This window comes from Aquarana catesbeiana, linkage group LG03 (assembly GCF_042186555.1).
Source record: "Aquarana catesbeiana isolate 2022-GZ linkage group LG03, ASM4218655v1, whole genome shotgun sequence".
NCBI lineage: Eukaryota > Metazoa > Chordata > Amphibia > Anura > Ranidae > Aquarana > Aquarana catesbeiana.
The window spans coordinates 631,423,331-631,446,898 of NC_133326.1; the positions used below are offsets into that span (position 1 = coordinate 631,423,331).

Genomic DNA, 23,568 nt, shown 5'->3' on the forward strand with positions numbered 1-23,568 from the left:
AACGGTAACCGGTTCCAGGTTCGGGTCTCTCAAAATGCGATGGCATCTTGGGAGACCCTGTGAAAGTGTGTCCTAGTCTGTGGAATGCTGTACCCTACGCTAATACTCAACTAGTGAATGGTAGCGTTCAAAACATTCACCAATGCAAAGACCAGGATTGTCAGGACAGGAGGGACAATAATAGCGGGTGTCACGTCTATATCCGCGCTGGCTGCAGACACGACATCTTTTTTGGGGGGGTTCGTTGGGTAGGGGTACTCGGGAGGACATAAAGAAAATGCCTCTCATGCAGCCGACTGCATTTGATTGGGGATCAGAATGGGGGAAGTACGGGCGCTGCAGAAGCGGTGGGTTCCCAATTAGGATTGGCGAATGCAGCAGGAAGGGCACTATGGGCACGACGGGCCTGTGTTTGTCTTCTTGGTGGCAGCGGGACACTACTTGTGCTTGCCACCTCACCAGCTTGAACTGCACTTATGGGACTCGCCACGTCACCAAGTGTTACTGCAGTGCTGGTTTGACTACGACCGGGGTGTACTAGGCCGCTGGTGCTTGCCAGTTCACCAAAACACTACCAAAAAAACTGTTAGCGATCGCAAGGATCAGGCCTGACTCTGCGAACGCTGCAGTTATGTGTTTAGTGTTTTGTAAGCGACAGTGATCAATCGATACTGCACTTGGCTGGGCCGGGCGGAGGGGCAAAACGCAGTTGCTAGCAGGTATCTGGGCTGATCCCGCTAACACTGCGTTTGTGGGAACCCTAAACTGCTGGGGACGCTAGTATAGATCTGATCAGATCAGATATTGATCCGATCAGATACTATACCACTAAGGGAGGTGTACGGTGCGTGCGTGGGTGTTAGCGGTACTGGCGCTAATCTGACGCTGCCTGGGGCTGGTGCTTGCCAGTTCACCAAAACGCTACCAAAAAAAATGTTAGCGATCGCAGGGATCAGGCCTGACTATGCGAACGCTGCAGTTATGCGTTTAGTGTTTTGTAAGTGACAGTGATCGATCGATACTGCACTTGGGTGGGCCGGGCAGAGGGGCAAAACGCAGGTGCTAGCGGGTATCTGGGCTGATCCCGCTAACACTGCGTTTTCGGGAACCCTAAACTGCTGGGGACGCTAGTATAGATCTGATTGGATCAGATATTGATCCGTACAGATACTATACCACTAAGGGAGGCGTATGCTGCGTGCGTGGGTGTTAGCGGTACTGGCGCTAATCTGACGCTGCCTGGGGCGACGCATATCACCGCCGGGCGATCAGGGGGCTAAACCTTTATTCGGTAATAAACGGCGGGTCCCCTGACACTATGAAAAATAAACGAACTAACCAGCGTCACTCGTAACAGTTATACGGTGATCAGTGGTGAAAGGGTTAACTAGGGGGCAATCAAGGGGTTAAAACCTTTATTAGATAGTATATGGGGGTCCCTGTCGCTATAAAACGCTGACGGCGAACCTAAATATTTACGTCTCTAACTAGCGTCACCAGCGACACTAATACAGCGATCAGAAAAATGATCGCTTAGTGACACTGGTGACAGGGGGTGATCAAGGGGTTAAAACTTTATTAGGGGGGGTTAGGGGGGTATCCTAGACCTAAAGGGGGGTAATACTCACTGCCCTAACACTGTAACTGTCACAAACTGACACTATGCAGTAATCAGAAAAAAAAAAAAAAAAAATACTGCTAATGTCAGTTTGTGACGGGGGGGGGGGGTGATTGGGGGGGGATCGGGGGGCGATCGGGGGTGTAAAGTATGCCTGGCATGTTCTACTGTGTGTGTTTGTGTTGTGTGGACTTACATGTCTTCTCTCCTCGGCGCTGGACGGAAACTGCCAGACCGAGGAGAGATGACATCACATCCTCTGCCTGTGTGAAACTACACACAGGCAGAGGAGGATTCCCATTGGCTGGGAGCGATCGCGAGGGGGGGGCCACGATCGGATGGTCTCCCCCTCGCCTCCCGAGGCTCCCAGTCAGATGCCGACCGCCGATGGCACCGGGGGGGGGTCCGATCGGACCCCCCGCCCGCGGGAGGCAGATCACGTACAGGTACGTGATTCTGCCTGCCCGTGCCATTCTGCCGACGTATATATACGTTAGGCGGTCGGCAAGTGGTTAAGTACCTATTTTCTAATCGATATACAGCTATCACATGACCCAGATCTTTCCCAGCCTGTCTGCATGGAAACATAAGCAGGAGGAGCTTGTCCTCTGCTGCTGGTCACATGTTCAAAATAAAAAAAAACAGCCTTTGGAATACAGAGTAAAAATAAATAATTCATAGCAAAAAACTGTTTTAAATTGTCATACAAATACAGTATATATTTGAAATCACATCTTCATTATTTTTGGCAATAACATGGTGTGGGTGGATTTCTGCCAGTCACAGGCTGTGTTACACCCCTCCAGCCTGTGTCTTAGAATAAGAGGGAGGGGAAGCCTCCATTAATCTACATGTAATATCCCATCCACATTGTGTTTAGCTGGTCACTGGGCATGGAGGAAGAGAGAGGGAGAGGGCTGTCATTAAGCACTGTGTATACGCCCACATGTGTGACTCTATAATCATATGGGCTGCTCAAATGTGATAGGGAGAAAATGCTCAGCATAGAAACTCACTGAAAATTGAGCATGTGCAGAGTTGCCACCACAGCTGCAAAATGCCTAGCTTAATTGGGAACATGAAAAGAAGGGGGAGATAGAGAGCAGCAGGATCAACCAGATTTTTTTACAGACTACAGAAAACGCATCTCATAGTGACTGAGTGAGTATGAACAGCAAGTAATTCACCATTTAATAAGAGATTTTTTTAAATGTGGGTTTAGGGACATTTTAGGTCACAAATCATTCTTTAGGACAAAGTTGTCTCAGGATCTCTTAATGCCCCTAATTAAAGCCAGTCAGGGGAATTAATAAAGAGTATTTATGACACTCTTCAGATCAGAACAGAGTCCAAGATGGCAGCTTCCTTGACTGTGAAGAAGAGGAGGGTTTAGCTCCCCTTTAACAACCAGTGACAGGTGGGGCAGGGAGGAGGTAGCGGTGGTAAATATGCCTCTCTCTGTACTCTAACTTAGAGCTGGTCTTAACTACCCCCAGTTTAATTAGTTCATTAATTATGAACTGGAGCTAATTATTTTTGTATCTGGTGCAGTAATAGCACTACTTTGTAAAAGGGACATTATTAAAGCGGCGTTCCACCCACAAAATTAACTTTACATTAACCAACAAGAAAAAGCATCAGAAAAATACATTTGAAATGTTTTAATTTTTTTACATACTTGTTCTGGACTGTTGCTATGGGGTCCCTTGTAATCTGCCCCCTTCCTCTCCGCGGCGCCTGACATCATTTCCCTTGGCGCCTGTGTTCGCTAATGCTCCTGGGAGATGTGTGTCATCAATTCCCAGGAGTCAGTGGGCAGTGCCGAGGGCTAGAATAGCAGCTAAATGACCTTACTGCGCATGCGCAAGAACAGGCAGTGCATGCTGGTTATTCAGCAGCACCAAAACCCGGAAGTTTATGCTTGTGGGCTTCCCACAAGCAAGATGGGAACGCCCAAGCATAAGCAATATAAGGTAAGTTTTTATTTTTAAAACGAACTAAAGCGGCGCAATTTACCACACGAACCAATGCCAAAACAACATAATATAATAGTAACAGATATATTTAAAAAACAAAAAACAAAATTTGTGGGTGGAACTCCGCTTTAAGAACTACCTGAAGCTACTAAATAGGTAGGTTTTGAATCTGGCGCATTTTCTAAAATTATTTTTATGCTATTTTAAAGGGCCATAGGCCCAGAAAATTGTCATTAGGGCTTTATTGAAAATATCAAGTAAGTCTTTACATAGAGAAGGGTTAGAACAATTAATTGTCTTCTTATTGCTGTCTGTTTCCCCATCTGGGAGATTTCTCTTATATTACGTCAATATGATGTGTGTCTCGTAGATAAATCTCATTGAAGGGGACATTGACAGTATATAAAACTGACAGAAATTTTAAGATTCCTCATGCTAGGACTAAAAAAAGTTTGGGCTGCAGTTAGGATTTATATTTAGTCTTACCACTACTTACTATGCACCTTTGAGGGGTTTTAAAATGCTGACAAAGCCATACTTGTGGTTGTAGGAGAGGTGCACCTCAGGTCCAGTGGGGGTTGAGTGCAGCAAACAATGCCGTTGGGTCACCCATAACTCCCCCCCCCCCCTACTGTGGGTCAGTCAGGTCCGCTGCAGCACATCAGAACACCACCCCGTGGGTCACTAGGGCACAACCCCCCCCGGTCCGTCGATCGATGAACCCTGCACTTTCCCACGGGCAGCGCTTTCCACTGGGTGGATGTGGTGGCTTCATCCCCTGCATCTCCTCCGGTGGCCTCCACGTCTCCTCCCTCCTCCTCTCTCCTCGTTGTGGCCCAATAGACTCGCTTCTCCTTTTGGCAAATCGGGAAATGGGTCCCGCTTCCTGATTGGCCGGGTGGAGAATCAGTGTGACAAAAGTGAATATTCATTCGCTTTTGTCACAACTGGGTGGGCTCAGGGTGCAGTGCTCTGCTCCCCGAGCCCACCCTTTTTTGAAGCCTATAGAGCAGCGAGCCTCTGGCTCTAATCATGTGCTTAAACCCCCCCATTGGAATCCATACGTCCGGTGCCTTGCATGTAGGTTAGGGGTGGGACGCATGGATGGGGGGGGGGGGGGGGCGGTGCCCGTGTGTCCCTGCTCAGGCCCCATCCTGCCCACCTGTCTCAAAGGGAGCTTTGCCAATAACAGTTCAGTCATAACAGTCCAAAACGTTAGTCTTTTCTCTGCATATTAGAACATGATAAAGCACAGAGGAGCCAGTGTATAATGTCTCTGCTGCATCTATCCCACTTCCATACATTATTGGTCTGCTTATCTATTGGTGGCGAATCCATCTCATAGTCTCAAATCAGTATTGGTGCAAGATGATGATTTACAGTTTAGCTACACTGTATTCAGTTACACTATGGAAAGAATTCCTAATTTATAGTGCTAACAGTCTGATATCATGTACAGCACTGGAATGCTAAGTGACTCCATCAATGATGCAAATAAAATATGATGTGATAAGTATTCTATATTATCTCTGTGTATCTTGCTATCTTTCTGTAGATGGAAAAGAGTGTCCTGATAATAAGAAGTGCCCCGTAAATGACAGCTGTGATGACCCTTCACAATGTCCTTGTATGGATGGATACAACACTACTACTGATAAACCAGGGAATAGAATTATAATCAGTTGTGACGGTGAGTAATTCTGCACTTGGTGACAAACTGCATGGTGCATGATGACCCACTGACAAACAATTACATACATTCATTCCTACGGTCTCTTCAGTGATGTCATCAAGGAGGCAGCATGACTGTGATGTCAGTACATGTACAGCGGGAGGATTTGCATTTTGTTTGTGTGTGGAAAGGCTACAGATGCCATCCCCTGATCTCCCCACAAAGGTTGTTGAGGTGACCCCAGACCACATACTGACTAGGAGTAAGAAGCAACAATTTGCTATACAGACAAATGAATGCTAAACCCTCTAATTCCTGCACTGCTCATGATCTATGTCAAAAGTAGCAATGGGGATGCACAAGAAAACACAACATTGTACAATGAAAAAGTAAGAGCTAATTATGGGTATGGTTTTTCATACTCTACTTGGAAGAATATTGTTGCACCTAAGATGAATAAACTCCACAGTGCAATGGGATTGGTGAAATGAGGGTGCTTTAACCACTTGCCCACTGGGCACTTAAACCCCCTTCCTAACCAGACCAATTTTCAACTTTCAGTGCACACACATTTTGAATGACAATTACTCATGCAACATTGTACTCATATGGCATTTTTGTCCTTTTTTTCACACTAATAGAACTTTTTTTTTGGTGGTATTTGATCTCCACTGGGTTTTTTATTTTTTTGCGCTATAAATAAAAAAAGACCGCAAATTTTGTAAAAAAAAATGCATTTTCTTTGTTTTGGTTAAAAAATGTAGCAAATTAGTAATTATTCTTTTTAATTATAAAAACGTGAGCAGCGCTACAGAAAGTGAGTACAATATATGGGAATTATATAGATAAATATAAGCCAAGGATCTGTGATGGACCCAAAGAATAAACAATATAAGTGCCAAAAAAAAATGACATAAAAGGGTGGTAAAAAAACATAAAAGGGTGGTAAAAATTAGTCCCAACAGTGAAAAATGTAGAAAGAATGAAGAATCCGTAAATAGGCTCGTCCAAAAAGTGTTCAAAACACACAGGGTTGCTCCATCCAATAGGCGATCAGTAGGCAGGACCATGCTCTTCATTAGACTTTGCACAAAGCCTAATGAAGAGCATGGTCCTGCCTACTGATCGCCTATTGGATGGAGCAACCCTGTGTGTTTCTGGCTCTTCACTGAGAAGCCGTGGTGTGACGCTACCTACCATTGATTGTCAGGCTACCTACAAGCTATCCAAAACTTGCTGTCTGGTAAGCGTTTAGCACATATGGTGGTGGATCTTCTCGCAAGTAGCTATTTGTGTGACCGATTAACCTCACTTTTATTTGTTTTGAACACTTTTTGGACAAGTCTATTTATGGATTCTTCATTGTTTCAAAATTTTTCACTGTTGGGACTCATTTTTACCACCCCTTTATGTTTTTTACCACCCTTTTATGTCATTGTTTTTTTTGGCACTTATATTGTTTATTCTTTGGGTCCATCACGGATCCTTGGTTTATATTTATCTATATAATTCCCATATATTGTACTCACTTTCTGTAGCGCTGCTCACGTTTTTATAATTATTATTTTATTTGTGTATATCTCACATTTTTCAGCTGCAGCTGTTTTATAATTTTTTCTTTATCAGGTAGCGCGGTATAAACTTTTTTCTGTTTTACATACTAGTAATTATTCTTCTTAAATGTTGGCCAAAATTTATACTGCTATAAATCTTTAGTAAACATAACCACAATAAGTGTAGATTATTTGGTATTTGTGATGGCTGGGCATGGGTGGGGATGAGCCATAGATGAGCATGGCTGGGCATTTATGAACATGGCTGGGCATGGATGAGCATGGCTGGGCATGGATGAGCATGGCTGGGTATGAATGAGCATGGATGGGCATGGATGAGCATGGATGGGCATGGATGAGCATGGCTGGGTATGGATGGCATTGCTGGGCATGGATGAGCATAGCTGGGCATGGATAAAGCATGGATGAACATGGCTGATCATGGCTGGGCATGGCTGGAGCATGAATGATCATGGATGAAGCATTGATGGGCATGGCTGGGCATGGATGGAGCATGGATGATCATGGATGGAGCATGGATGATCATAACTGGAGCATGGATGGGCAGAGATCAGCGCTGTGGGCACTTCAGGTTCAGCCACAGCGCTGCTGCACCCATGTCCTTCCTCTCCTCACACACTGTACTGATCAGTGCAAAGAGATGGGAGCTGAACCGGACATGCTCTGGTCTGTTTACAACTGACAGGCGATCATGTGGTAAAGGGCCGCTGTCATTGGCCCTTCACCCCCTTCCATGATGCACCAGGTCCTGAGGACCTGACGGTCACCGACAATCACGGGTGTGCGCCCCAGGGGGTGCGCAGGAGCGCAATTCTGTCATGTGGCATCGCCGTGCATGAGGACCACGGCCATCTTGTCGGTTTGAAACCATCAGGAGTTTTCATATGACAAGCCTGTTTACATCTGCCACTGTGTGAATATTTATATGTACTTTAAAAAAAATAAAATAGTTTTGATATACTACACCATGAAGTGGTTTTTGTCTTTACACCTTTCAACATGAGGAGTGATGCCTGGATCAATGCTGGAGCAGTCTGTGGTGGATTGATGTTTTTACATTTTTGACCACCTATAATCTAGTGGTCCAGTTGTGAGGGTAATGGGGCTTGGGTCACTGTGGTGTTGGTGGAAGATTACTGTTCACCTTTAAATCAAGATCGATTCACCTATTGGGTGCCTCTCTGGATTGATGGACGTTTTCTTTGTTACCAAGTACATTTAAGCTCTGCATTTCTCTATAAAATATGAGTATTACCACTGCTTAAACAGAAGGGCCCTTCTCTACAGCATGTTGGCAGGAGACAGGCTTTTCTAAAGAAAACAAACTAAACGGCCAATTTCACAATGCTGTGTTGTGGTAATGTGTGCCATGAACTTTATGTTGGTGTGTTGGGGTTTCATTTATTTGGAAATCTACCACACTTGTGATGCACAACACAGAAACACAAAGAGGTTGATTTACTAAAACTGGAGAATGCAAAATCTGGTGCAGCTCTACATAGAAAGCAATCAGCTTCTAACTTCAGCTTGTTTAATTTAGGTTTTGACAAAAAAAGCCTGGAATCTGATTGGTTTCTTTGTAGAGCTGCACTAGATTTTGCACTCTCTGGTTTTAGTAAATCAACCTCATAGGAATGCACCATTGTGCATTGTATCGCACTGCGTTGCTAAAAAAAGTATACATGAACCTTTTTTAATGCATTTTGAGTCATTTATGCAACCCCTTTAGATAAGTTGACTTGCACATGACACACATTAACAAAAGACATAACGCTTGTTAGCTCATGCGCATTTATGCATTGCAAAAGGTGTAAGTGGGCCCTTAGACTTTGCACACCATTAGCTTTGGTGATACTGGAATGTACCAGATGATTTAAAGTGATAGTTCAATTGTACTTTTACAGCAACAACAGTATCTCCCCAGTTGACACTTCAAGGTGCTACATAGAGAGGTCACTGGGGGGCTCCACCAAAATTTTGCTATGGGACTCCATGATACCCTGTTGGCAGCTTTGATTATGGGGAGGCTCTGCAGAGAAGAAACTGGGAGCACTGTCTATGGGGATACGCATAAGGGAAAAGGAATATTTACCTTTGTATCAGGTTAGCGTGGTACTGATATTTTATCATTTCAGTACATCCCTTTGCTAGACACAGTGTCATAGCACACATTTACTGTATGTCATTTAAAGTATAAATAAATGTAAAACTGTGCAATTAATGATGCTGTAATATAATGGAATATTGTGAAAACACACAGGGCCATCTTAATAGCATCATGGGCCCCTGGGCAAAGTAATGCTATGGGGCCCCTACAAGCTTGCCCCAATTTACACACCTACTCTCAAGAATGAAAGTACAATATTTCTACTTTACAGCGTGTCACTTGCTACTGTCCCCTGTCACCAGATTCAGCGTGTCACTTGCCACCGTCACCTGCCACCAATCCCCTGCCACCAGATTCAGCGTGTCACTTGCCACCGGTTCCTCTCCAGAGACACAGCCGGTCTCTCCCCACTGCTGACAGGAAGAGGGGGATAGGCAAGAAATAGTGCCCTCTTCTGACAGCAGCGGCTTGAGAGGGGAGGGGCAGCACAGTTTCTTCTCTTCAGACCCGCTCGTCATGGACACTTGAGCTTCGGCACCCCCCTCTGCCTTAGCTTGCTCAGTCACTCAGGGAGGCTCAGGAGAGGTGGTGACAGCCCAGCTTGCAGGCGGAATCAAAGATGCTGCTGCACACTGGACTGCCTGTGCCCACTCAGCCTGACTCCCTTGTCCCACTGCTATTACTATTTGTCCGGCTCTGATGGGGCCAGGGCCCGTGCAAGACTATTTTGTGCCCTAGGCAAGACCAGCAACTTGCGGCCCCCAAAAAACAAAACTTCTGTACCTCTAAAATATCATTTCTATACGGTATAGAAAGGGCACAAAATAGTCTAGCACACGCCATGTCTATACCCCCCTGTGATGTTTGTTGCCCCCGCATTGAACTGCCATACAAAGTGAGCATAGTTGCCAACATTTAATTTTTTTACATTTTTTTTTAAGAGGACTGGGTGACAGCAAGGGACTGGGTGACAGCAGAGGACTGGGTGACAGCAGGGGACTGGGTGACAGCAGAGGACTGGGTGACAGCAGGGGACTGGGTGACAGCAGAGGGACTGGGTGACAGCAGGGGACTGGGTGACAGCAGAGGGACAGGGCGACAGCAGGGGACTGGGTGACAGCAGGGGAATGGGCGACAGCAGAGGACTGGGTGACAGCAGGAGACTGGGCGACAGCAGGGGACTGAGTGACAGCAGGGGACTGGGTGACAGCAGGGGACTGGGCGACAGCAGGGGACTGGGTTACAGCAGAGGACTGGGCGACAGCAGGGGACTGGGTGACAGCAGAGGACTGGGTGACAGCAGGAGACTGGGCGACAGCAGGGGACTGAGTGACAGCAGGGGACTGGGTGACAGCAGGGGACTGGGCGACAGCAGGGGACTGGGTTACAGCAGAGGACTGGGTGACAGCCGGGGGCCTGGATGACAGCAGAGAACTGGGTGACAGCAGGGGACTGGGCGACAGCAGGGGACTGGGCGACAGCAGGGGACTTTGTGACAGCAGAGGAATGGGCGACAGCAGGGGACTGAGCGATATCAGGGGACTGGATGACAGCAGAGGACTGGGCGACAGCAGGGGACTGGGCGACAGCAGGGCACTGAGTGACAGCAGGGACTGGGTGACAGCGGGGGACTGGGCAACAGCAGGGGACTGGGTGACAGCAGGGGACTGGGCGACAGCAGAGGACTGGGCGACAGCAGGGGACTGGGTGACAGCCGGGGGCCTGGGTGACAGCAGAGGACTGGGTGACAGCAGGGGACTGGGCAACAGCAGGGGACTGGGCGACAGCAGGGGACTTTGTGACAGCAGAGGAATGGGCGACAGCAGGGGACTGTGCGATATCAGGGGACTGGATGACAGCAGAGGACTGGGCGACAGCAGGGGACTGGGCGACAGCAGGGGACTGGGTGACAGCAGGGCACTGAGTGACAGCAGGGACTGGGTGACAGCGGGGGACTGGGCAACAGCAGGGGACTGGGCGACAGCAGAGGACTGGGCGACAGCAGGGGACTGGGCGACAGCAGGGGACTGGGTGACAGCAGGGGACTGGGCAACAGCAGGGGACTGAGCGATATCAGGGGACAGGGTGACAGCAGAGGACTGGGTGACAGCAGGGGACTGGGTGACAGCTGGGGACTGGGTGACAGTGGGGGACTGGTGACAGCAGGGGACTGGGTGACAGCAGGGGACTGGTGACAGCAGGTGACTGGATGACAGCAGGGGTCTGGGCGACAGCAGGGGACTGGGCGACAACACGGCACTGAGTGATAGCAGGGACTGGGTGACAGCGGGGGACTGGGCGACAGCAGGGGACTGGGCGACAGCAGGGGACTGGGCGACAGCAGAGGACTGGGCGACAGCAGGGGACTGGGTGACAGCAGGGGACTGGGTGACAGCAGTGGACTGGGCGACAGCAGAGGACTGGGTGACAGCGGGGGACTGGGTGACAGCGGGGGACTGGGTGACAGTGGGGGACTGGTGACAGCAGGGGACTGGGTGACAGCAGGGGACTGGTGACAGCAGGTGACTGGGTGACAGCAGGGGACTGGGCGACAGCAGGGGACTGAGTGGCAGCAGGGACTGGGTGACAGCGGGGGACTGGGCGACAGCAGGGGACTGGGCGCCAGCAGAGGACTGGGCGACAGCAGGGGACTGGGTGACAGCAGGGGACTGGGCGACAGCAAGGGACTGGGTGACAGCAGAGGACTGGGTGACAGCAGGGGTCTGGGCGACAGCAGGGGACTGGGCGACAACACGGCACTGAGTGACAGCAGGGACTGGGTGACAGCGGGGGACTGGGCGACAGCGGGGGACTGGGCGACAGCAGGGGACTGGGCGACAGCAGGGGACTGGGCGACAGCGGGGGACTGGGTGACAGCAGGGGACTGGGTGACAGCAGGGGATTGGGCGATATCAGGGGACTGGGTGACAGCAGAGGACTGGGTGACAGCAGGGGACTGGATGACAGCAGGGGACTGAGTGACAGCAGCGGACTGGGCGACAGCAGTGGACTGGGCGACAGCAGGGGACTGGGTGACAGCGGGGGACTGGGTGACAGCGGGGGACTGGTGACAGCAGGGGACTGGGTGACAGCAGAGGACTGGGTGACAGCAGGGGACTGGGTGACAGCAGGGGTCTGGGCGACAGCAGGGGACTGGGCGACAACAGGGCACTGAGTGATAGCAGAGGACTGGGCGACGGCAGGGGAATGGTGACAGCAGGGGACTGGGTGACAGCAGGGGACTGGGTGACAGCAGGGGACTGGGCGACAGCAGGGGACTGAGCGATATCAGGGGACTGGGTGACAGCAGAGGACTGGGCGACAGCAGAGGACTAGGCGACAGCAGGGGACTGGTGACAGCAGAGGACTGGGCGACAGCAGAGGACTGGGCGACAGCGGGGGACTGGGCGACAGCAGGGGACTGAGTGACAGCAGGGGACTGGGTGACAGCAGTGGACTGGGCGACAGCAGAGGACTGGGTGACAGCAGGGGACTAGGCGACAGCAGGGGACTGAGTGACAGCAGAGGACTGGGTGACAGCAGAGGACTGGGCGACAGCAGGGGACTAGGTGACAGCAGGGGACTGGGGACAGCAGGGGACTGGGTGACAGCAGAGGACTGGGAGAAATTGGGTTAAAAATTTTTAGGAGGAACAGCGCTACAGGAGAAAACAGATACCATCTTGATCTTTGGGGACTGGGCGACAGCAGTGGACTGGGCGACAGCAGAGGACTGGGCAACGGCAGGGGAATGGTGACAGCAGGGGACTGGTGACAGCAGGGGACTGGGTGACAGCAGGGGACTGGTGACAGCAGGGGACTGGGTGACAGCAGGGGACTGAGCGATATCAGGGGACTGGGTGACAGCAGAGGACCGGGTGACAGCAGGGGACTGAGTGACAGCAGGGGACTGGGCGACAGCAGTGGACTGGGCGACAGCAGAGGACTCGGCGACAGCAGGGGACTGGGTGACAGCGGGGGACTGGGTGACAGCAGGGGACTGGTGACAGCAGGGGACTTGGTGACTGCAGGGGAGTGGTGACAGCAGGGGACTGGGTGACAGCAGGGGACTGGTGACAGCAGAGGACTGGGTGACAGCAGGGGACTGGTGACAGTAGGGGACTGGGTGACAGCAGGGGACTAGTGACAGCAGGGGACTGGGTGACAGCAGGGGACTGGTGACAGCAGAGGACTGGGTGACAGCAGAGGACTGGGCGACAGCAGGGGACTAGGCGACAGCAGGGGACTGAGTGACAGCAGAGGACTGGGCAACAGCAGGGGACTGGGTGACAGCAGGGGACTGGTGACAGCAGGGGACTGGTGACAGCAGAGGACTGGGCGACAGCTGGGGACTGGTGACAGCAGGGGACTGGGTGACAGCAGGGGACTGGTGACAGCAGGGGACTGGGTGACAGCAGGGGACTAGGCGACAGCAGGGGACTGGGTGACAGCAGGGGACTGGGCAACAGCAGGGGATTGGTGACAGCAGAGGACTGCGCGACAGCAGAGGACTGGGAGACAGCAGGGGACTAGGCGACAGCAGAGGACTGGGCGACAGCGGGGGACTGGGCGACAGCAGGGGACTGAGTGACAGCAGGGGACTGGGCGACAGCAGTGGACTGGGTGACAGCAGGGGACTGGGCGACAGCAGGGGACTGAGCAATATCAGGGGACTGGTTGACAGCAGGGGACTGAGCGACAGCAGGGGACTGAGCAATATCAGGGGACTGGTTGACAGCAGGGGACTGAGCGACAGCAGGGGACTGGGCGACAGCAGGGGACTGGGCGACAGCAGTGGACTGGGCGACAGCAGAGGACTGGGCGACGGCAGGGGAATGGTGACAGCAGGGGACTGGTGACAGCAGTGGACTGGGCGACAGCAGAGGACTGGGCGACGGCAGGGGAATGGTGACAGCAGGGGACTGGGTGACAGCAGGGGACTGGGAGAAATTGGGTTAAAAATTTTTAGTGAGGACAGCGCTACAGGAGAAAACAGATACCATCTTGATCTTTGTCAGCTAACAGAACTTTTTTACTTATATGTAAAAGTCTAAAGATAGGACTAATAAAGTTGACAACGCTCAAGATGGTATCTGGTTTTTGTAAGAAATCAAGCAGAGCAGTTTTTAACCCAATTTCTCTCGGTTCAGTGGCTGCATAAAAAAGAAAACCGCATTTTTAGAGCCTTTTTTACCTCCATGTTGCTCTGCCCAGAGGGACCGTACGATCATCCCTGAGGCCGGCAGCTCCACCCCACCCCCTCACAAGTCCCGACCATTGACAATGAAGGAGGCGGGCCAGCTCCTCGGCATCAATCAGAGCCCTGAGCCACCAAACAGCTCTGCAGCTGGGGGAGCCGGGGGAGGGATCTGTCAGTGTACTGCATGCGATAGTTCCCTCCCCGCGCCCCTGCACGATCCCCGGCAGCAGACATTCCTTCTCCACCTCTGGTACACACTCCTGCAGGTAGCGGCGCGCCGGCCCTGGAAGAGGCCTGGAGCCCCAGGTAAACGGCCCAGTGGTGCCCGCTCAGAAAGACGGCCCCGGTGGGGCCCCCCAGGCAAGTGGGGCCCCCGGGCAAATGCCCAGCGTGCCCATACGAAAAGACGGCCAGGACAACACAAGAGCTTGAACTCATGAGCTAATTTTAATGCTGCAAATTGCAGAACTATAAGTTCATAAGAACTATAGGCAATATTACACTCGCTGGACACTTTATTAGGCAAACCTGTTCAAATGCTTGTTAACACAAATTGCTAATCAGCCAATCATATGGCAGTAACTCAATGCATTTAGGAATGTAGATGTGGTAAATACGACTTGCTGAAGTTCAAACATCGGAATAGGGAAGAATGAGGATTTAAGTGACTTTGACCGTGACATGGTTGTTGGTGCCAGATGGGCTGGTCTGAGTATTTCAAAAATTGCTGATCTACTGGGATTTTCACGTACAACCATCTCTAGGGTTTACAGAGAATGGCCCGAAAAAGAGAAAATATCCAGTGAGTGGCAGTTGTGTGGATGGAAATGCCTTGTTGTTGTCACAGGTCAGAGGAGAATGGGCAGACTGGTTCGAGATGATAGAAAGGCAACAGTAACTCAAATAACCACTTATTACAACCAAGGTATGCAGAATACCATTTCTGAATGCACAACACATCCAACCTTGAAACAGCAGCAGAAGACCACACCGGGTGCCACTCCTGTCAGCTAATAACAGGAAACTGAGACTACAATTTGCTCCGGCTCACCAAAATTGGACAATAGAAGATTGGAAAAATGTTGCCTGGTCTGATGAGTCTCAATTTCAGCTGTGACATTCAGATGGTGGGGTCAGAATTTGGTGTAAACAACATGAAAACATGGATCCATCCTGCCCCTTAGTACCAATTGAGCATCATTTAAATGCAACAGGCCTACCTCATTATAGTTGCTGACCATGTCCATCTCTTTATGACTATAGTGTACCCATCCTCTGATGGCTCCTTCCAGCAGGATAATGCCCTGTACACACGGTCGGACATTGATCGCACATTCCGACAACAAAATTCATGGATTTTTTCCGACGGATGTTGGCTCAAACTTGATTTGCATACACACGGTCACACAAAGTTGTCGGAAAATCTGATCGTTCTGAAAGCAGTGAAGTAAAACACGTACGTCGGGACTATAAATGGGGCAGTAGCCAATAGCTTTCGTCTTTTAATTTATTCTGAGCATGCGTGGCACTTTGTGCGTCGGATTTGTGTACACACGATCGGAATTTCCAACAACAGATTTTGTTGTCTGAAAATTTTATAGCAAGCTCTCAAACTTTGTGTGTCGGAAATTCCTATGGAAAATGTGTGATGGAGCCTACACACGGTCGGAATTTCCGACAACAAGGTCCTATCACACATTTTCCATCTGAAAATCTTATCGTGTGTACAGGGCATAATGCACCATGTCACAAAGCTCAAATCATCTCACCACTGGTTTCTTGAACATGACAAGGAGGTCACTGTACTCCAATGGCCTCCACAGTCACCAGATCTCAATCCAACCTTTGGGATGTGGTGGAATGGGCGATTCGCATCATGGATGTGCAGCTGACAAATCTGCAGCAACTGTGTGATGCCATTATGTCAATATAGACCAAAATCTCTGAGGAATGTTTCCATTGTTGAATCTATTCCACAAAGAATTAAGGCAGTTCTAAAGGCAAAAGGGGGTCTAACCCAATACTAGTAAGGTGTACCTAATAAAGTTGTCGGTGGGTGTAAGTGGGATGAATGAATACTTTGGTCCAGTGTGCAAACAATGACTGAAGTGCAAATAAGTAGTTAGCACACAGGTTACAAAAGCCATCATTTATTGCTTTACAGTGCTCCTGATCATAATAGAAGTTTATTTCTCAGTCAATTATTGCAATATACCCACATATTCCTATGGTTGCCTGTTTCTTGCCCATATATTGTCACAATTCACAAATCTGTGTTGACTTCCCATGTATTGTAACAATGTCCTCTATGTTGCTCATGATTGTCATGATTGCCTGTTTCCTGTCCACGTATTACATTATAACAATTGCTTGTTTGTTGCCTGTTTATAGCAATAATTGCCTGCTTGTTGCCCATGTTTTGTAACAAATGCCAGTTTGTTTCCTGTGTGTTGTAATCATTGCCCATCTGTTGCCTACAGATTGAAATGACTGCTCTTTTATTGCTCACCTATAATAACAATTGCCTGATTGCTGCCCAGTTATTGTCATGATTTGTTTGTTGTGAGCATATTGTAATGATTGCCTGTTTGTTGCCATGTAATTAAATAGGTAATTTTAATGTGAAATCATTTTGACAAAATCACTCCACCCATCTCTAGTAGCCAACCAATCACAAAAGCCTGAGGTTGACCAGAGAATAAATGAAGCCATGAGTGCAGAGTTTGTTATTGAGTCCCACTGTTTACACTGACAGATGAGTTATGTGTCTCACTTTGTTTTTTTGTAGATATACAGGAGTGTATTGAAGACATCCATAATTGTAGCACCCAGGCAAATTGTAACAACACAGATGGAGGATATTTCTGTGAGTGTAACAAAGGCTTCCGCAGAGGAAATGAAACAAAGTTCTGTCCATCCAATAACATAACAGAGAACCAATGTTCAGGTGAGTGATCAAGGCAAGAGTACGCAGCATAGAAGAGTACACAGCATATTTTCATCAAGTTTTTTTATCTTTATTTATATTCTAGTGATATCCAATTGAATCCAGGGTCATAAAAAGTGTATTTTTTTAATTTTTTATTTATTCCAGGAAACAGGTCCACAGGGACCAGCACAACAAGCTTATCAACGAAACAGTGTGATACAAACATTTACATGAACGTCACAATGGGATATAGCTATGTACATTATGTGGAGAGCATGGAAAGCCTTATGTATAGAAACTGATACATATCAGAGATATAAAATATTAGGCGGCTCCCAATAAGAGAAAACTTCCCAAGTGCTAGCTTGCTAGCTTAACCGGTTCAATACTGGGCATTTTCACCCCCTTCCTTCCCAGACCAATTTTTAGTTTTCAGCGCTGACGCACTTTAAACGACAATTGCGCGGTCGTGCGACATTGTACCCAAACAAAATTGACGTCATTTTTTTCCCCCACAAATAGAGCTTTCTTTTGGTGGTGTTTGATCACCTCTGCAGTTTTTATTTTTTGCGCTATAAACAAAAGAAGAGCAACAATTTTGAAAAAAACACAATATTTTTTACTTTTTGCTATAATAAATATCCCAATTTAAAAAAAAAAAAACTAATTTTTTCCTCAGTTTCGGCCGATATGTATTCTTCTACATATTTTTGGTAAAAAAAATCGCAATAAGCGTATATTGATTGGTTTGCGCAAAAGTTATAGCGTCTATAAAATACGGGATAGATTTATGGCATTTTTAAAAAAAAAAGATTTTTTTTTTTTTTTACTAGTAATACTGCGACATCGGACACTTTTGACACATTTTTGGGACCATTCACATGTTTACACACAGAGATCCACGGTCCGGCCCGGTTAACGGGCAATCGCGGGTGCCTGGCGGACATCGCGGCCGCCGGGCACATGCACCGGGACCCGAGCAACGCGACGCGCGCGCGCGCGCGCCCTCTAGGCGGCCGGGAACCCGAGGCCGTCATATGACGTCCACCCAGGATGGGAGATCCCATCTGTGGACGTCATATGTACATACGCGGGAAGGGAAGTGGTTAATCACATTGATATGCATTTCTATTGTAGTGTGGGTGTTCAGCTAGAATAGATGTAACAGGTCTGGGTAGTGTATGTCCGTGTGTCCTGTCCCCTTCCTTTTTTCACAGTTTTTTATCATAGTGGGGTTAGGAGAGGAAGTTAGAAAAGGAAAAAAGAGAGAGAGAAAAAAAGGGGGGGTGTAAATGGTATTCGCAAACTAGGAGTCTCCAGTCCATCTATTAAAGCTGTGGACTGGACGTTTGGTTAGCAGTCTATTATGGGTGAATTCTACGGTTTATTCCAGTATTACTCAAGTATTTGGGTCTCCACCCCTAAGGGCTTGTCTCTCTACTGAGTATTGGAACATATTCCATAATTGCCATGTCTGAGAATATGCTTCTCCTCTGTTTTGATTTGTGAGGATTGGGTCTTCCAGTTTGTTAATTTCGTCTATTTTTTTGAGCCATAAGGCAATGGAGGGCGGGTGGGGAGATTTCCAGTGAAGAGGAATACAGGCTTTAGCAGCGTCGAGTAAATGGCGTACAATTGACTTTTTATAAATGTGTGACGGGGTGTTAGTAACGTGTAGGAGGAAGTATGCTGGGTCATCAGGGACAATGCGATCGGTGAATTTGTACTATCCGTCGGACTTCCCCCCAAGAATTCCGTAATCGGGGCAGGACCAGAATATGTGTAACAATGTACCTTTGTCTTGTTGGCATCTCCAACATAAGTCTGATGTTCCTGGAAAAAATGTATGCAATAAAGCTGGGGTTCTGTACCAACGCGTAAAGATTTTATAGTTAGTCTCCTGTGATTTTGTACATATGGAGGACTTGTGTATAAATTGGAGGATGTGTTGTTGTTTGTGTGCGTTAAAGTAACAGTTCAGGTCTTTCTCCCATTTGGTGACGCTGGGGTGTTGGTAGTCCTCTGGTGGGATGACCAACATGTTATAAGTCAGGGATAGCGTGTGTAGCAGCACCCCAGCTTCCGAACAAATTTCCTCATAGGTAGTGAGAGGTTGTGAGCTGACAGTCGGGGGCGTCAAGCTGTTGAGGAAGTGTGAAAGTTGCCGTGCTCTCAAAAAATCCAGGCGATATAGGCCATTCGGATCCGAGAGTTCGGCAAGCGTTACCCACCTTCCTAGAGTACTAAAGTGGGAGGCTTCGTATTTTCCTGAGTCTTTTAGCATTTGAAATTTAGGATCTTTTAATCCGGGTTCAAATTGGGGATTGCCAATTATGCGTCTCAATGGTGAGTTCTTAGTGGAGAGAGATGTTTGCGTCAGTAAGCGCGTACATATCTTAATAGTGTTTCCGATCAAGGGCTGGCACCGGAGATGAGGAGGGAGTGTTGAGCAACACCATGGGCCTATATAAAGAGATATATCAGTTTGTGCTTGCTCTAGTTGCGGCCACAATTTGGTCTCTTTATGTCGGCACCAGTCAATAAGTCTACTTAAGTGGATTGCATGATAGTATGTTTTGATCTCTGGCAGAGCCAGCCCACTGTATTGTTTTGGGAGTGATAGCGTTTTCCTAGGAAGTCGGGGTCTCTTCTCTGCCCACAGAAAGGTTAAGAATGTGGAATGTATTTGTTTGAAGTAATTTGCAGGTATGTGTTTTGGTAGGGCTTGTAGGAGGTACAAAAATTTAGGTAGGATCATCATTTTCAAAATATTACAACGACCAAACCAAGAATGCAGGCCGTTGTTCCAGCTGTGGAGTAATGTTTGGACCTTTTTCAGTAGGGGTGGGAAATTAAGTTTGAATAGTTGGGAGAGTTTCGGGGGGATGTAGGTACCTAAATATTTCAGCGTTGTGTCAGTCCATTTCAGGTTAAAGCTATTTTTAAGATTTGTAAGCTGTAAGTGAGGTATTCCTATGCCCATTGCTTCTGATTTATTAAAATTTATTTTCAGGTTAGATAGTTGTCCGTAGATCTCAAACTCTTTCATTAAGTTAGGGAGAGATATGTTTGGTTTTGTAATGGAAAACATCAAGTCATCCGCATAAGCGGACACTTTATGTTGCAAACCATTTACCTCAACTTCTGTGATATCAGGGTTTAATCTCACATGGCATAGGAAGGGTTCTAGTGACAAGGCAAATAGCAAAGGCCAGAGTGGGCAACCCTGTCTGGTTCCATTGGTTATTAGGAATGGGTCAGAGACAACACCATTTGCCCTTACTCTGGCCTGACGGGTTGGAGTATGATGCTGTAATCCAGTTAAACAACTTTTCCTATTCCTATATGTTTCAGTGTTTCAAATAGAAAACGCCACTGTATGCGATCGAACGCTTTCTCAGCGTCTATGCTGAAGAATATACATGGTGTTTTATCGCTATTTGCTATGTGAAGTAAGTTCAGGACTTTAATGGTGTTGTCTCTAGCCTCTCTAGTCGGGACAAACCCAACCTGATCCAGGTGTATCAGATATGGTAGGTGTTGTTGTAGTCTTGAGGCTATGATTTTGGTGAAAAGTTTTAGATCAGCGTTCAGGAGGGAAATCGGGCGATAACTGGCGCATTGGGTTGGGTCTTTACCCTCTTTCGGTATCACCGAGATCTGCGCCTGCAAAGTGGAGGGGTGCAGTTTTGAGCCTGAACCTAGATCATTAAATAGTGTAATTAGATGTTTGCCTAATGAGGGTAAGAATGTTTTATAGTATGTGGAGGTCAAACCGTCCGGTCCTGGCGCCTTTCCCTGTTTAACAACACGAAGGGCTAGTTGAATTTCGGGTAGTGTTATGGGTTCCTCAAGCAATTCCTTTGTTTCTACAGGTAAGGTTGGCATCAATGAGGAGGCTATATATTCTGACGTATTGTTTGTGGTTGGATGCATCGTACGTAAGTTATATAGAGAATCATAGTAAGACCTAAACTCTTCAGTTATTTTCTTGGGTAGGGTGGCCTTATGCCCTGAGGGGGTGACAATCTGTGGTATGTAAGATGCTAATTTTTGTAATTGTAGGGACCGAGCTAGCATCCTTCCGCATTTGTTGCCTGATTCGTAGACATTTTTACGGCATATTTGTAGCGCCGCCTTGGCCTTAAAGTGTAATAAATCCGTGACCTGTTTGCGGGTAATGTCAAGCTCGGCCCCTAGTTCCTTCGTCGGGGTTACTTTGTGTCTTGTCTCTAGTGTTTGTAGTTTCTGGAGGAGTGTGGTTAGTAGTTCTGTCCTTTGTCGCTTTAATCTGGATCCGTGTTTAATAAGCACACCACGGATCACGGCCTTATGTGCTTCCCACACCAGACCCCTGTCACTGTCAGGGGTGCCATTGGAGTCACAGTATTGCCCAATTTCCTTTGTTACATCTGCAACGACCTCCGGGTCTTGCAGTAAGCTTTTGTTCAATCTCCATGGCGGTCGTGGTGTTGTGTGTATGTCAGTAATGGCATAGCGCATTGTGATCGGGGAGTGGTCTGACCATGTGATGGACTCTATGGTAGTATTAACGATTGCTTGTACATTTTTATGGGGGACCAAAAAATAGTCAATACGGGAGTTAGGCTCGATTCACACCTATGCATGTTGCTTTTGAGCGTTTTTGGAGGGTTTTTTTTCATGCTTGCCACGTTTTTGAGCCGCGTTTTTGCCACGTTTTTGCGGCGTTTTTGCCGCGTTTTTGCCGCGATTTGCGTTTTGCGTTTTTTTTTTTTTTTTTTTTTTTTTCATTTTTTTTTACAGTCTTAAAAAAAAATTACAAAAAAAAAAAAATAAAAAAAAAAAAAAAAAAAAACGGCAAAAACGCACCAAAAACGCATCAAAAACGCTGCAAAAACGGTGCACTTGCGTTTTTGATGCTTGTCCATTGAAAACCATTACATGCAAAACGCTGCTTTTTGCATGAAAAAAAGTCCCCGACCCTTTCCAAAAACGCAGAGATACAAAAAAGCATTGATGTGAACATGTTCCATAGGAACCCATGTTAAAAAATTCCCGTGCATTTCTGCAAAATGCAAAATGCATCAAAAAACGCGCTAGTGTGAATGGGGCCTAAGTCTGATCGGGACGAGAGAAGAATGTATAATCTCTTTCTCCCGGATGAAAGAGATGCCAAACGTCTATCAATTGTGCCGAATGTAATGCCGTATTGATGCGTTTGCGTGAGTCCCGAGAAGTGGACGATGTGCCAGAGGACGTGTCTTCGGTCGGTATTAAGGGAGTATTCAGGTCTCCTCCTACAATCAGCTGTCCTTCAGCAAAATACGCAAGTTGTTCTAGGCGTCTCGTTATGAATGTGTCTTGATGATCGTTTGGGGCATACAGATTTGCAAGGGTCACCTTTATGTCTCCTATCTGGCCTTTTAGGAATAGGTATCGCCTGTCTGGGTCGGTTTTCATGGCTAAACATGTCCATGTTATCTTAGCTGAGAGTAGGATCGAGACCCCTCTGGATTTAGCTTGGGCGTTGGTGGAATGGTATACAATGGGATAGAATTTGTTTTAGAGTATTGGTATGTTATTTTCCCTAAAATGCGTTTCCTGCAGTAGGATGATATCTGCTTTCAAACGTTTCATGTCATGCAGCAGCAACCTCCGCTTTTCTGGTGTGTTCAGTCCTTTTGCATTTAAAGATATGATGTTTAGAGCGTCCATGTTCGCGAATGGGCGGGGGGGGGGTAAGAGTGGTAAATCAGTGACAGTTAAAAAGGTAAGGGTAGTGTGAGAAAAAAAATAGGTGGGAATATTTTGGGGTGGGTGATCCCCGAGAGAATGGAGGGAGAGTTATCAGAAAATTAGGAGGCTGACACAAGAATGTGCAGCAAATAAAAGTTGCTAAGAGAGGAAGAAAAAATTTGCTAGGGCGCTACTCAGAAAAAGGCTGAGTATGCAGCGCCGTCCTAAGTGGGTTAGTGGATGGACACAACCGGGATGTGGGCCCCCAGGACTCCCCACCCACCCCCAGCAAATGTAAAAGACACATTATAAATCGGTATTCTATTTTTTTATCTGTAGGCATTTAAGACATATAAGAGATATGAATCGTTTCAGGTACAACAAATAACAGTAAGCAAAATAAACCTGAACAATAGCATAGTGCTAACATAATAAGTATAACTATCTGAAATGGCAGACCCCTTCTAACTCGTCCGGGGGGACTTAAGTCTCTCCTGTATCCCCCTATGGTGAGGCCCTGAGTCTATGAGGTCTCCTGTGGTCCGTATAATGTATGTTCCACCTGCATTCCATGAGGCCACATTAGGGGAGGTAAATAGGAAAGCTCAGTGGAATGGGTGCCTCTGGGACCCCACAAGGAGGGATATATCCCTCTCTCTCATCCTCCCATCCCCACTTTGTATGCCAGGATTAAATTAGTTGATAGAGGAAGACGGTCCACCTTTCCGCTGTGCTTTATAGTTCCTATGGGATATTGGCGTAGCGGTGCTGTATG

The 23,568-nt window shown here is 47.6% G+C and overlaps 2 protein-coding genes across 4 annotated transcripts in view; one reads left to right on the plus strand and one right to left on the minus strand.

Moving 5' to 3' along the window:
- Positions 1-23,568, plus strand: part of LOC141133225 (adhesion G protein-coupled receptor E3-like) — a 455,441-nt gene that overhangs the window by 39,262 nt on the left and 392,611 nt on the right. For all 3 annotated transcript variants that reach the window (XM_073622475.1, XM_073622474.1, XM_073622476.1), the window contains exons 3-4: positions 5,150-5,284; positions 16,935-17,093. In XM_073622475.1, coding sequence (XP_073478576.1) covers positions 5,150-5,284; positions 16,935-17,093 — 294 coding nt within the window. The remainder of the gene's footprint in view (positions 1-5,149; positions 5,285-16,934; positions 17,094-23,568) is intronic.
- Positions 1-23,568, minus strand: part of LOC141133227 (E3 SUMO-protein ligase ZBED1-like) — a 227,489-nt gene that overhangs the window by 3,792 nt on the left and 200,129 nt on the right. The window lies entirely within an intron of this gene.